Source organism: Phodopus roborovskii, unplaced genomic scaffold (assembly GCF_943737965.1).
Source record: "Phodopus roborovskii unplaced genomic scaffold, PHOROB, whole genome shotgun sequence".
Classification (NCBI taxonomy): domain Eukaryota; kingdom Metazoa; phylum Chordata; class Mammalia; order Rodentia; family Cricetidae; genus Phodopus; species Phodopus roborovskii.
In genome coordinates this window covers 4,403,914-4,418,692 of record NW_026126416.1, presented here as the reverse complement: position 1 = coordinate 4,418,692, position 14,779 = coordinate 4,403,914, and the positions used below count along the sequence as shown (strand labels likewise).

General features: G+C 44.2%; 1 protein-coding gene across 1 annotated transcript in view; it reads right to left on the bottom strand.

Annotated features, from left to right (window-relative positions):
- Positions 1–14,576, bottom strand: part of LOC127221297 (nuclear receptor subfamily 5 group A member 2-like) — a 45,612-nt gene extending 31,036 nt beyond the window's left edge. Inside the window, exons 1-2 of the mRNA XM_051183193.1 lie at positions 14,458–14,576; positions 5,839–5,986 (exon numbers count right to left, since the gene is read on the bottom strand). Coding sequence (XP_051039150.1) covers positions 5,839–5,986; positions 14,458–14,565 — 256 coding nt within the window. The 5' untranslated portion in view covers positions 14,566–14,576. The remainder of the gene's footprint in view (positions 1–5,838; positions 5,987–14,457) is intronic.
- Between the last annotated feature and the right edge of the window lie 203 nt (positions 14,577–14,779).

The window sequence follows — 14,779 nt, the reverse complement described above, 5'->3', positions numbered from 1 at the left end:
GAGTGGGGTGTTGACTTAGGTCCCTTTCTCCTGTCAAGAAGACATCGAATTAGCTGCATTTATTTTTTAATTCCAGTACCTAAGAGGCAGAAGTGGGTGGGTATCTGAGTTTGAGGTCAGACTGGTCTACAATGGGAGACCCTGACTCAAAAGAACCAAAAACCTTTAATCCCAGCACTTGGGAGGCAGAGGCAGACAGATCTCTACAGAGTGAGTTCTAGGGCAGCAAAGACTACAAAGAGAAACCCAGGATTGGGGGGGGGGCAGCGCTAACCCCAACAACCAAAAAAGACATTAAAATTTGGGTTTGTGTGAAGATAATTACTGTTAACACCACTGAAGGTGTTAAAGAACTTTCCTGCATGTCTCACCGTGGTCTTTCATTCTCACTGTAAAATACTGATGGTTCTGCATGGTTTTCTTCTCGAAGGAAATGGACTCCATCTTATAACCATATTCACAATGCAAAGACAGAACCCTGCCTTCTAAAATAAAAACACGCCAAATCCTCTAGTATTTCTCCATGGGCTCGACCTCCTAGGCTATCTTTCTCCAAATCTCACGCTTCTGCTTTTTGTAATTATTATTTCAGCTATTAGCTCATTTCCTGTTACATTTTTCGAAATGCAGAGATTGGGAGGGAAGGCAATAAATATTCACTAAAACCCCTTATCTGTCAGGCAGAGGACGAGAATCCAAACATATGCTCCATATGATTGTGCAGCACATTGACTGGTGGAGTGAAGAGGCCCAGGGTTCACCATGCAGCTGCCTTCGTCTGCGCAATGATCTGCTCTCCTTACAATGCCTTGGGTTTTTTTGTTTGTTTTGCCTCAGATCCTTCAACATTTCAAGGTTCATGATATTTACTCTCTGATCCTATAGAGGCTGGATCCATTGAGTAGTCCCCTCAAGATAAATGGGTGGTGTTCAGAAGCAGAGGACCAGACCTGGGCTGGAGCAACCCACTCCGCAGCATCAGTGCTCCACAGAGAGGGCAGATAGGTGAAGGCAGGCAAGATGCTGTAGCTTTTCTACGTGAACCATTCATGACACTCCCTGAGACCACCAAACCCCTCTTGTCTGGAGTTGTTGCTGCCGAAGGATGACTCACACAGGTCGTCTGTGATGGATAATCCATAGCCAACACTGGAAATTTAGGATGAAGCAAAGAGCTAGAATGGATGAATAAAAACAGGACGTGCTTGTGTGTTTTACCGGGTGTAGGGTTCCTTCAGCACCAGGGAGGAACTGTAAGAGATTCTGCCGTTTCCTACCCTACTTCCAAAAGATGCCCACATAGGACCAGGTTTCAGTCACAAATATTCCTTTCTATCTTTCTGCAAGTTAGCTGCCCCGAAGGGCTGATCAATAAAGTCTCCTCTCATAAACTTGGAGACTGGAAATTCATGGAACAGCTGGATAGGCACGCAGCCTTTCGGCGGAACTGTTACTCCTACACTTGCTCTGGCAAAGGCTTTGGGTTGAAAACAACCTGTGCCTATTTATTTAGGTATTTTATCAATAAACATTTTGTAGGGTCCCTAATGTGTACTCAGTGATGGGCCTGAAGCCTATATGTAAAGAAAACATAAAAAAGGAATTTTAACGTCAATGGAGCCGGATTCTACCGAAAAGCAGCTGTAAAGCCTGTCCTTCCGTGAGCTACCCTTTACTCAGACTTGAGACAACAGTTACCTTAGCCGCTGCTTAGATGCGGCTATTTCTCCTCGAGGGAAACAACTGTATGGGAGATAAATAAATATCACAAGGACTTCCAGACCTGGCGTCTGATCGGAGAAGAGGGCAGTTTACAAGAAAGCCGGGGTACTCACCCAGGGAGATGAAACATAACAGGCTTCTAGGCCTTTCAATTTTCACCTGGGATACAACAAAGGCCCGGCGGCATCCTGCCATCCAAGTCTCCAGGCCACGGGACATTTTGGTGACTTGCTGCACTGAACACTTAAACCATGTTAATGTTCCTCGTGGACTCGAACATGGATGGCATTACTCACAACCAAGTGCTGTCCACGCCTGCGTTATAGTCTGTGGTCACCAAACTCATCTAAGCTGTTGTCTGTATTGATAGTGAGGATGCTATTGCTACACTCTTCCTCTGTAACTCCTTGTAAGAAAGAATGGCCTATAAGTCAGTTAAATAAACACTAAAACAACTAGCCGGCTCACAACGTCTCTTCCCTGTCAGAATATCAAACCGGCGCAGACTACATTATTAGGCCACAAACCATGATAATTTGGTAATTTGGCAGATATGTATTATGAGACTAGGCCTCATCTACCCCAGGCTGATTTTGATATGTACTTGAGAATGACCCTGGACTGCTGACTCTGCCTTCCTAGTGCTAAGATCACAGGTGTGTTCCTAGCATGCCTAGCTCATATGTTTGGGACCCCATCCCAGGCCCTTGTGCGTGCTAGGTAAGCACTCCAAACCAAGCTGCACCCCTAACCCCAGTCTAGTAGAAGGAACACATAACAACTAGCAGAGATTGACCTTTTCAGTCTAGCATAGGTCACATACAAAGAGCTATTGAGAGATTTGGTATTTCTCATTTTTACTTCCTTTCTTGACCAGCTAAATAAACCAAGTGTGTCTATTTGTGGATTCAGTCAGTAGACCTGAAAACTTTCAGTCAAGTACTTTTTATTTTAGTCTTGTCATTTAGTGAGTGACTAGTAAGAGGTGTGTGTGTGTGTGTGTGTGTGTGTGTGTGTGTGTGTGTGTGTGTGTGTGTGTGACCGGCCTTGACTAATTTATCAGCTACGGTCCCTACAGAGTTTCCTGGCTAAGTACCAAAACACAAGGTCCTGGTGGGTCTCTGCCCCCCAACTCGGTCACAGCCTGGCAACCTCTCCTTGGTTCATGCCTCTACCTTCCTTCAGACTCCCATGAGATAGGAAAGCCACTTCTTTCCGAGCTGTAGCCATAACGCCACATGAACACACGCTGGCCAGTCTGCCTGCACACCAGCCCGGTGATGTGCCTCCCGGGTGTGTACAGAATGAGTCCCAGCATCTCTGTCCATTCCACCCAGTCCGCTTGGATGGACCAAGGCTGGTTCTCACCTTCTAAGACCAGGCTGCCTACCTACCTTCCCAGCCTGTCTCCTGCTTCCCACCTCCCCATTCCTTCAACTCATCCTGCCTTTGAATGTCAGCACTGGCTGCCAATTCAGCTTAAAATGTTGTGCCTGCTTGAGACCATACTCATCTTCTCTGGCTCAATCTACCGGGAAAGGGCAACATCATCTCTCACACGTGGAGGAGATGCAGCCCACCTCTCAGCACAGCCTCTGGCCTTCATCACTTCTATTGCAGCCTCAGTAGACGGTCGAGGGCCAATGCCGGGAAGATCTGGAATCCGGCTATATTTGATTCAGGCTCAAGGTTGCTGAGTTTGAGCAATGGTGCTCCTGGCCTAGGTAACAGACTGGTAACCCTATGTGACTTCTTCCTCAGTCACAGAAGAAACAGTTACTTGGGATCTAAAGTTCATTAGCTACATAACTCAACCGAGTTTTTTTTTTTTTTTTTTTTTTTTTTAAGATTATCTATTGTTTCCATGGGGAAAATTAATGAAAGTTTTCCACTCATAAATTGGAAACCACCTGAGTTACACTTCTAATTATATTTTTACTACTTCTTTAAACATGAACTCTTGACCTAAACTTATTACACCTGTGATCAAAAGGCCTTATTTCCCTTTCTTCCTCTAGCAGTTAAGTAGACAAGTTTTTAGCAGATAACTTAGGCTGGCCCTTCCCAGTGCTTCATGCTTCCCTAGCAGCCAGCGAACAAGGAAGCATGCAATGGAGGCTCTGATAAATACAGCTGTTCGTCCAGAAGATCATTGGTAAGGTCAAGGGTCGAAGGTGGTTCTGATCCACCTGCCTCCCCTGGGCTGGCAGCAGATATAGTAGTTTGGAGAGCAACAAAGGAAAGCAAGGTAAAAGTAATGAACATCAGGGCTGGAGAGGTGGCCCAGTGCTTAAACACACTTGTTTCTCTTTCAGAGGATCAGGGTTCAATTCCCAGCACCCACAAGGCAGAAACTCTAGTTGGAGGGGATTGGGTACCCTCTTCTGACCTCCCTGGGCATCAGGCACTCACAATGCACGGACACACACATGCATTTAAAACATGTATGCATACACACACATTCAAAACAGTTCCTTTAGTCTACATGGCGTTCATTTTTGTCTGTTTTGTTTATTCGAGAGACAGGGTTTCTCTATGTAGCCCTGGCTGTTCTGGAACTTGCTCTGTAGACCTGGTTGCCCTTGAACTCACACACATGGTCCTACCTCCGCTTGCCAAGGGGCTGGGATTCAAGCTGTGTGACACACACATCTTCACTTGCAGTCCTAACTCATTCAGAGTGCCACTGGGCTGAGATCTCAGTGCTCTGCCAGGAAGAAGCTGCCAGACACACACCCCTATTTCCCACCAGCTGGAAACATCAAGATGTTGCCATGAACAGAACCTGTGGGATCACAGCAAGCCGGCCTGTGTTATCTATCTTATGCTTGGTGATGGTCCACACACTGTTCCTGCATAATAGACACAGACTTCCTTGAATAGAACCTGCCCTGTTTGCTGTAGTTAATAGAGAAACCACTTAGGGCCCACGCTGGCCCTGTAAACCTTTGGACACTCCATCTTAAAAAAAAAAAAAAGGGGGGGCTTGTTGTCTTTTTACATTTACACTGACATCTCTTTTTGCTGTATTCATCCCATTTTCTAAAATACCAAAAAAAAAAAAAAAAAAAAAAAAAAAAAAAAAACACCTTTTATTTTTGGCGTTGACTACATGAGGAAAGTTAAGTATGGTCCTAAGACTTCAAGCCACCTCTTCATTTGCAAAAGTTGCACAGTGCTGCCAGGAAGACTGAGTTCCGAAACCAAGGGGTCCAATCTGGAGGTCAGATACATCTGCTTTACTTTGCAGTTAGCGTTATTGTTTTATTTCTTCAGCTATGAATTCACAACTGTCTCATAACCGAGGACTAAAGGAAAAGCATGTGTTGGTAAATCTGATTTCTGCCATTATTTTTGTTCAAGGGGAAGTTGCCTCCCTCAGCCTTCTGCCAATGAGGGATGAATGGACTTGGCAAAAAGTTTATTTAAGTTGGCTTTGTTAAGCCAACAGAATACAGAAATCAAATAAGGGACAGGCAGAAAAATCTGTTCCTTTGAAGTCAATAAAAATCCATCTCCTTAATCCCTTTTTTATTCCAAGCAGGGGTGATTTTTCTCACCTGGCTCACCGAGAACCTTGATTTAGCTAATCTATCTCGCTTGGTTATCCTTCCACTCCAAACCCCTGCTAAAGAAGCATCCTTCCCCTTGACAACCACTATCCTTTATCTGTGCAGAGTGGCTCGTCTTCTTCAACTAACGCTGATAGAAATGTGGAAAGCAGGCATGTGATTACTGCACCCATTTTAGAAGACTAAAAGCAGCAGAGGTTAGTTAAGGCAGAACAGGAAAACTAAAAAAACATTCAAATACAAATGACAGAAACACGGCGCCAGCTTGGTAAAGGTTCTGTTTTCCGACGGTCGCTGCTATCTGTCCACTGCTCAGCTGTCCACCAGGGAGGAAATCTGAGGAACTACCCCTACACTCCAACCCATGTGCTACAGGGCTAAGAATCATACATGTGAAAGCGCGGTCATGTCTAAGATTTCACTACCTGGAAGGAAAGGCATTATCTTTGTAGCATCGAACACCCCGCGTCGGGCATTTGAAAAAAGAATGCTTGGCTGCATGGACTATGAGAGGGGGGAAAAAAACCAAGAAAACCAAACTTACCTAAGCTGAACAGCACTAGGAACTTCAGACACACAAACTCCCGGTGATCAAACTGCAGGGACCGAAGCCTAAGCACGAGCTCCTGGGAATGACTGACGAGGTTGGAGAGTGTGACTCCAGCTTGTGAGGCAATGCTGGAGTAGTCAACCTGCAACACAGAACCATGGCTGTGACAACTACCGACAGGCCGAGAATCACACCATTCTCCCCCGCCCCCAGACATTGCTAAGACCTGTGGGAAAAGTCGGGTTGCAATATCGCTCTCTAACACAGGCCAATCTGATGGAGGTAATTCCTCACCCAAGGTTCCAACCCTTTTAGGTGACTCAAGCTGACAGCCACTTATCAGTTTAACTACGGAGAGCTTTGCTCCTGGGGGGGGTACCTCCTGCAAAATGTATTACACTTACTCCGATAAAAATCCAATGTGATGGCTTTCATAGGGACTTGTTTTTATTGCCTACATTTTTGCAGGTATGTGTACCTGTGTTCTAAGCAGTGTGACCATCTCCATACAAGGTTGTTATTTTAATTCTGAGTTATAAATTCAAAGAAAAATTAACTACACACAAAATGAGCTACATAATGATTCTACATGTGCATCAACAGGCATGAAGAATAAAATAATGTAGGCACTGTGAAACATTTTAATATATTCGTGGTACAAGACTGCTTGCTTGCAGGTGATTGCAGTATTCAAGTGTGGTGATTAAAGGAGTCTTTTAGAACTACAGCCTCACTATGTGGCCCAAGCTGGCCTCGAACTCATCATCCTCCTGCTTTAGTATTCCCAACTCACTGTCTCCATGCTAAGACTATTTATTTGCTTTACTGCCTTCCTTAGAAGCTGGCATGAAGCTGTTAGTTGGAGATGATTAAGTTAGATTCCATCAAACTGATTACCATCACACACACACCCCCGACGCATGTCCTAATTTCTATGCAGAATAATTTCTTGATCTGGAAAACAAACCCCCAAAGTCTTACTTCCATTTTCTTTTTGTAAAACATACCAAGAGGCGTCCATCTCTTTTATTCACAGGGACATGAGAAGTTCAGTTTATAATAACAAGAGGTTAGGGTGGCTGACCCTGGTAGTCCTGGCTTGCTCCTGAATTCACAGCATGGGAAGATCTAGTTGGTGCCTGGCTCTTCTGGACCACTCTCAAGCAACCAGATGCTCTTTTAGGTGCATTTAATTTTTGCAGGAGCAGCAAATTTGTCTGGGAGGCAAGTCCTCATCTGCCACTCACCCAGAGCAGACTGTATTAAATTTTTATATTTATTGACATTTCATTACCATAATTGACTGCACTTGCTTCACTAGGAGATGGCACCGGGCAGCCTCCTACGCATGAGAACTAGTCCCTCGAGTAGAATTTGCAATTAAAAACAAGGCAGAATGGATTTTTTTTTTATTGTGTAAATATGATGAGTTGAATTTTCGGCTTTAACTAGAGAATACTGGGTGTGAAGAAATCTTTTTTTCAAGAATAGGAAAATTATGAGTCAGTGGGAAGACGATCCCCTCCCCGAAGGGTCAATCAGCTAACAGAAACTGCCCATGAAAAAGCCACCCACCGCTGATGTGCTGCCCAGGAACGGAGCTCCTGCTTCAAGCCCTGTACCATCCAACTGTTCTGCACACACACACCCCTGGGCTGGCATCTATCTACCCCTGCAGTTTAAATGTCCAACGTTCCACGAGCTCCCTCAGGGTGTTTCAGGAATGTGTGGAAGAAGGGTCAGTCCGCTGTAGGGTTAGGGTGTGGGAAGAAGGGTCAGTCTGTGTAGGGTTAGGGTGTGGGAAGAAGGGTCAGTCTGTGTAGGGTTAGGGTGTGGGAAGAAGGGTCAGTCTGCAGACAACTTGAACCCTGAATCAAGGAACAGTGCAGAGAGAGCATAACGGGCACGTAGGGCTTCAGAGTGACATCCAGACAGCATTTCCGACACCACGAAAGATCTTACAGGTCACGGTCCATCATGGAAGGAAGGCAAGGCAGTGACCTTGGAGGGACGCGGCAGCTGACTCACTCAGCCTGCGGACGCCACCCAGGACCACCTGATCAGAGGTGGCAGCGGCCAGTGAGCTGCACTGTTCCACATCAATCATTAATCAGGAAAATACCCCGGAGACTTGGCCACAGGCCAGTCTCTGAGAGGCGAGTCTAGTTTGTATCGCAGTGACAAAAACCAATCTGCAGCAACTGGGGAGGCAGAGACTGCCACATGCTTGGGGCCAGCCTGAACTACACATCGAGTTCTAGGCCAACCAGGCCTACTTAATGACACAAACCTCAACAGTCAAACCAAAGTAAATACCATTAAGTTACTGGAATAACACAGGCAGAACATCCTAAATATAAAACCCTGGCGAGTATTCAAGTCTGGTTGCTCATATCCTTAAAGTTCAGAACTCATTTGAGAGCCAGCCCAGGCTTCTTATCGAGACCCTGGCTCCGAAAAAACAAACAACAACAACAAAAGACATAAGAAATGCTCTCAGATCTAAAACTTTCTGAGCACCAACAGGATAACTTCAAGTATCAGGCTCTGTGTTACATGGGCTCACCAAAAAGTGCTAGACAAAATCAGCTCTGGGCTATGTCTATAACACATATATGAAACCACTGAATTGCAGATTTAGAACTGGGTCTGCCCCTTAGAGATCTTGTTCAGTGTATGTGACTCTCTGGCACTTAAAATTTGGTCCCAAGCATTTCCAGATGAGGGACAGTCAGTGTGTAAGTAAGAGAAATTGTACAGGGCAAATGGGCGGGAGTCGAGAGAATGACAGCAGAAGATCCAAATAGAGGACAACGAGGGAAGAAATTGGGAGACAAAGACAGAGGAAATGGATGAAATGATGCCTCTTACAAACAAGACAGCTGGGAAAGTAGAATACCACCATCCCCGTCTCTTAGTGTTAAGCACCATTCAATAACAGTTGAGCTAGAAAAGGCACCGATCACTTCTGTGGCTGTGAAGAGATAATCCCAGTAAGAACAATACTAATTGATGCTTGGAGCAGAACCACTGTGGGTTCTGCTTAATGTACACAAGTACACTGGAGTAAAAGTCACAGGTGGTTAAGCCCTGAACCGAAAGGCTGTATTAACATAAAATGCAAACACACAGTCATGGTTAATTTTACTATGAAGATGAGGTAACTCAAATTGGGTGTGTGTCAACTTTTAACACGTCCTTGACTGTAAGTTTTAATAGCAGAGTCTCATAGTCGAAAACAAAATCCATACCTCCCCCCAACGTTAAAAGAATCTCAGTGGGTTCCCAGGATTAGCTATTCAGTGAGAGACCTTTAGTAAGATATACCTCAAGAAATCAATTGGCATCTCAACCTTTATAGTCATACATTTATTTACATGCTAATTTGAAAGCTCAAACATGCTTATTAAATGGGGGCTATGATAACTTTTCTTCCAAGGATGATTTATCAAATTGCACAGCTCTGAAGGAGAGCGATGGTTCCCTCCTGATAAATCACAGACCTGCAACTTCCTTATATTTTATTGCAAACATAATTATATTTTCATTGTTGGATGGAGAGTTTGTGCTTGTATCAGGAGCAGCTGGCCTTGTCTTTTATGTACTTGGTAAAATTAATTGATTGCTCTTACGTGTAATCTTGAAGCCATTAAATTTAAGGGGGACACTTTAAGCCTGTGTCCCTTCTGGATAAATTTCACTCATCCTGAAGATGCAGAAATAATTTAAGCTAAATTGCTTTTAGTTCTAAATACCCAAAATTTTGATGACTTGGACATTATAAGATTCCTGTCATTTTAATACGCTCATAACAGAAGGCATTAAGTTGACAGTAGACCTTTCCCTTAGGATAATGTTACATTGGCTGTGTATTAGGTACAATATGCAAATACTAAAATCTGACTTCATGTCAGAGCATTCTATTCTACTGTTATTTGATATATACACAGGTATGTGTGTGTGTGTGTGTGTGTGTGTGTGTGTGTGTCAGGGGTTAAAATACTGGATTTAAAAAAAGAACGGCCTTAAATGTAAGATCGTAGCAAGCTAGTTTGACAGTACTGAATTTAGTGATAATTACTTTCCTTTTTCGCCTGAGAGTTATTCAATCTGCACTCGTATCAATGCTGGATAAAAACATACAAGTAGCTAACATGCTTGTGTACACTCAGGAGGCAGAGGCAGGTGGATTTCTGTGAATTCCAGACCTGCGTGGTCTACACAACAAACTACCAAACCCACCAGGGCTACATAGCAAGACCCTGTATTTGAATTACACACACACACACACACACACACACACACACACACACACACACACACGGGTGGGGGAAGGAGCGGGAGAGAGTGTGTGTGAACATACATAAAACATAAGTTTAAAATGTGATACTAAACTCACGTATGGAATACAGAGCTAGTCCTAGCAGCTTGGACGCGGGAGGCCTCGGCTCCTCCGATGATGCCTGAGACAACTGGCTGCCCCCAGGCTTGAGGTGCATGCTAATGCTTCCTTACCTGTATTCTCTTCAGGCTTCAAGATGGTTTCCTGGAAACACCTCGCTTCGCTTTTTACCGCTCTCTACCTCCCTCAAGTCCTTCCCTCTCTCTCCTTTTCTTTTTCTTTGTGGTTCTAGGGATGAGCTCGGGGCTCTCACACATTTTTAGGCAAACACTGCCCACCAAGCTGCATCCTCAAAGCGCTCATTTTAAAAACGTAGTGCAGACTTTTCTTCCTCCTCTGCTAGAACAGCACCCCACACATAGTGGAGGAAAGCAAGAACACACTGGGCCTTGCACGCTTTGGTTGACCAGAAGGCTGCCATCGAGGTACGTATGGCAATCACACGTGTGTTTCAAGGAAATAGGAAATTACTGTCTAGGTTCCTCTTTGTGGCTTTGGTATTTGTCTTAGTTAGGGTTCCTGTTACTATCATAAAATACCATGACCAGGGCCCGAGGAGATAGCTCAGTAGTTAAGAGCACAGTCTGTACCTCCAGAAGACCTGAGGTGATTTCCCAGCACCCACATAACAGCTCTCAACTGTCTGTACCCCCAGTTCCAGAGGACCCAATGCCCTCATGGAGGCAAAACACCAATGTGCATAAGCTTAAGATAGATAAATAAATAAATAAATAAATAAATAAATAAATAAATAAAAGCAGCTTGGGGAGGTGAAGTCTTGTTTCAGTGTACATGTCCCGATCACGCTTTCTCTTCGGACTGTGCTGTGGGACTTTTGCAAAGTGCCATTATCAAGCAGATGGAGGAAGGGCCTCTCTTATTACTGCTCACTGCCGGGTGGTGTCTAATAGTTCGCCTCTCACAGCTTTGGTTGCTCTCCATTTACCCTCCAGGAATACCTTCTACCTAAATGAAAAAGCTAGAGGCGAGTGCCAGCCATTAATCCTTGTTTTGCATGCTTTATCAGTACAATGTGGCGGAATTTCTTCTCTAGGACCTTGATGCGATGGCTCATGGAACCAGACTTTCATTTTAGTGTGAAAGTCTACACACTAAACAATCCTCCTTGTCAACCTTGTTTCCAGAACTTATACAACTATTTCCTGTGGATAGCATAATGGTTCCTACCAAACAGGCAAGGAAACTGACACATGAAAGGTAGGATGACTTTAAGATCTACGTGTAGCTAGTAAATTCTAAAAAAGGTACAAAGGCTGTCCTGTCATATAGAGATACAAATATACACATATGGACATATACATATATACTCATAATACTAACACACACACACACACACACACGCGTACTCTTACCATTTCCAAACCAAAGTCAATGTATTAATAGTCAAAATGCAATCTAGCTGGGTGTGTTAGTACATGACTGTAATCTTAGCAGTAAGGAGATTGAAATATGGGGATCATGAATTTAAGCTCAGCCTGGCTACATAGTCAACTGTCTCAAAAAAAACCACCCGTCCCCATAGGAAAACTCATGGTGTCCCCTAAAGTTGTCCCTACCTTTTCTAGGCTGTCGAAATAATGAGCAAGGAGGAAGCCCTTGTTTCTGTCATGTACTTAATATATTTGTCTTCTCTAGAATATTGCTTGGCTGTTAGATTCAATAAATATATCCCTCCTCTTTCCATCACTGCACCAACTGTCTCAGTATTGGCATACAGGCCATATCAAATTAATTACTGTTGTTCTAGTCCTCTTCTCCTGCTTTTGAGATCATCCTAAGAAAAAGTACTTAGGATTTCTCCTGTCCCTGAGCTACTGGTTAGAAAGTAGTCTAAACAAGGAGATTAGTGACTAGACATTATTGCTAGCCCACACCCATGAGAGCAGGCTGAATGGCAGAGTGGTATTAAGACTAGGGTGAGGAGGATGGCTTAGCATCTGGGTTGTGCCTAACTTATTTTAATCAGGTTTTTAGGCTGGAGATACAAAACTTCTCCTTATGCATCGTGATCTACTATTTACCACTTGGCTAGTGTATTTAATGCTACAGCAGGTGCTAGCAGATGCCTATCAGCTTGATCTCAAGTATCCTTTTCAAATCTAGTGGGGGGGGGGACTCCATGGCAAAGCATGTGTGAGGCTCAACATTATATTCTCCCAGTATGCGTAATACATCATACATACACTCTGTGCCTGGCGTCTGTGACACACACACACACACACACACACACACACCCTCTTTTCCATGCTGTTGGAAAGATCATGACTCCCTCAAGTCTTCCTGTGAGGTGCTGCCTTTGCTTGCCTTCTCTGTAACCACAGGAACCCGGGCATATGCTTATTCTGCTTGCTCCATGATAGACGGTAAAAGCCTCTTCTCCCATAGTTACCATAAATGAGAATGCTTGGTTACAGGAGCCAACATCGGGTGCTGGCATGGGGGAAGGTGAGCCATCTGTACTGCAGGAAAGGTATAAGGAAAAGGCTCGGGGATTCCATTCATGGTACTGTCTGCAGGGACAGTTAATTGACAGCAAGGGTAACACTGTTTACTCTGTGGCTGCTCTGGTTTTAAAAATCAGAGAGACAAGAGGTATATGTGCTTTCTCTATTTTTCAAACAGTAATCACCATTGCTCTAAGTGCTCGAGGCAAAGTGGATTAGGAATAAGGCACCTTTCCAAAGAACTGGGGTGAAATGGCACAGTTTTATTAAGATAGGAAACTACTAATGAATGAATGAACTCATGAGCTGCTGTGTCTTTTACTTCTAACACAGCCTCTAATTGGGTGGCTGTGAATTAACTCAAAAATGACCAGGTTCTGTCCAAAGACTTGGGTCACAGAATGAAAACACCAGACAAGATTTGGAAGTCCAGGAAGTCAAAATAGACAGACTTTCCTGTCTGAGATCATGGACCAGATAGCGACAAAGCCAGTCGGATTGATCCAGTCGGCAAAAGCCCTGACATGGTGCTTGCTTTTAATTTGATTGGGAAACGTGATTTATTAATAACATGGCAAATGGCGTGAAGACAGCCTTTCGTTTTCAAATATGCATTGCTGTGGTTTCACAGCACATAAACATTTATGGCTAAACGTAAAAGATCACGGTGCCTCCGCGCAGGAGTCACCCTGGCTGAACGATGCCCCGAACAGCTACGACCAAATGGACTACAGAACTCACAGTGCACTGGGAGTTTATGTTACCAATCAATCCATCATGTGTAGGGAAGAGAGAACAAAACCAGGAGAATTTACCCAAACCCTAAATCATGAATGAAGCCCACTGTCCTCCCTTTCCTTGGATGTCTACACTGCAGTCTCTCCCACCTTGTGTTGATCAAAAGTCACCTTCTCAATAAGAAGAAGAAACAACAACTAACCCAGTTAATTCTGTAATAATTAGGCCCCCACTGAAACACATGCCCGTTTCCTGCTGGGTCCGATTTCTTTATTATTCCTTTGCTCCAGTATACTACCGGCTGGTGTATTAGACTATTATTGTCAACCCAAATCTACAACATTAAGTTCCAAAACGACAGGGAGTTATTTTCTGTTTTATTCCCTAATACACTCCAGCGCCTCAGGATAGTGGCCGGCACACGGCATGGCACCCGGGAAGTATTTATAGAGTCACCAAATATGAATCCAAAAACAAGCCTAACTTCACAGAATTTTTCTTTCATGAGAACTGGAACTTCTGTCCCCCCTTCTCATGCACTTGTCCCTATACCAAGTGTTTTGACTCTATGCGACATTTAAATCACTCTTCTGCTTACATCATTCCAAACTAGCAAAGGTTCCGGGGCTGGGTGGGGTATCTCAACAGTGGTGAGCACTTGCCTAACGAGCACGCGACTCTGAGCTTTATCCTTAGCACATCACAGTCATCATCATCATCACCACCACCAAAACAATAAGGACTGTCCGGTTTATAAAGGGATTAAACTGGCTGGCTAACATACAGATGTGGTGCGCTCATTTGGAAACTGAGATTCTGAGTTGGATTTAGCTGTAGCTCTGGCTCGGGACAGACAAGTCTCTCCGGCCTGCAGGCTGTTGGTTGTTTCTTTTCCTACCAGGGTCATCGTTTCTCAGTTTTTGCAGCAAATCCCTCCCTGTTGAAACATGAAAGTGCTTTGTGCATGTGTTTTTGTTGATGTTATTCTGTTCTGACCGGGATACTCACTTGTTGCCCAGTTATCAGTAAGAGTGACCCTTCCTTCCCATGGACCACTTGCCGGTAAATGTGATCGAGGATCAGGAGCTCACTCCAGCAGTTCTGAAGCAACTTCATTTGGTCATCAACCTGCAATGGGAAAACAAGAGCGTGTTATCTGCTACCTTTCAATAACAAGGAAATCAATAAAGCGAGGAAGTCCCCGTCGATGACCACTCGTATCCAGATGCTCAGCATCCACCTTGCTACGCTTGGAAAACACTGTTTCTATTTAGACAAATACTTCAGAGTATAAACTAAGTGTTTGTAATCAATGGGTTGCTGGAAAAGG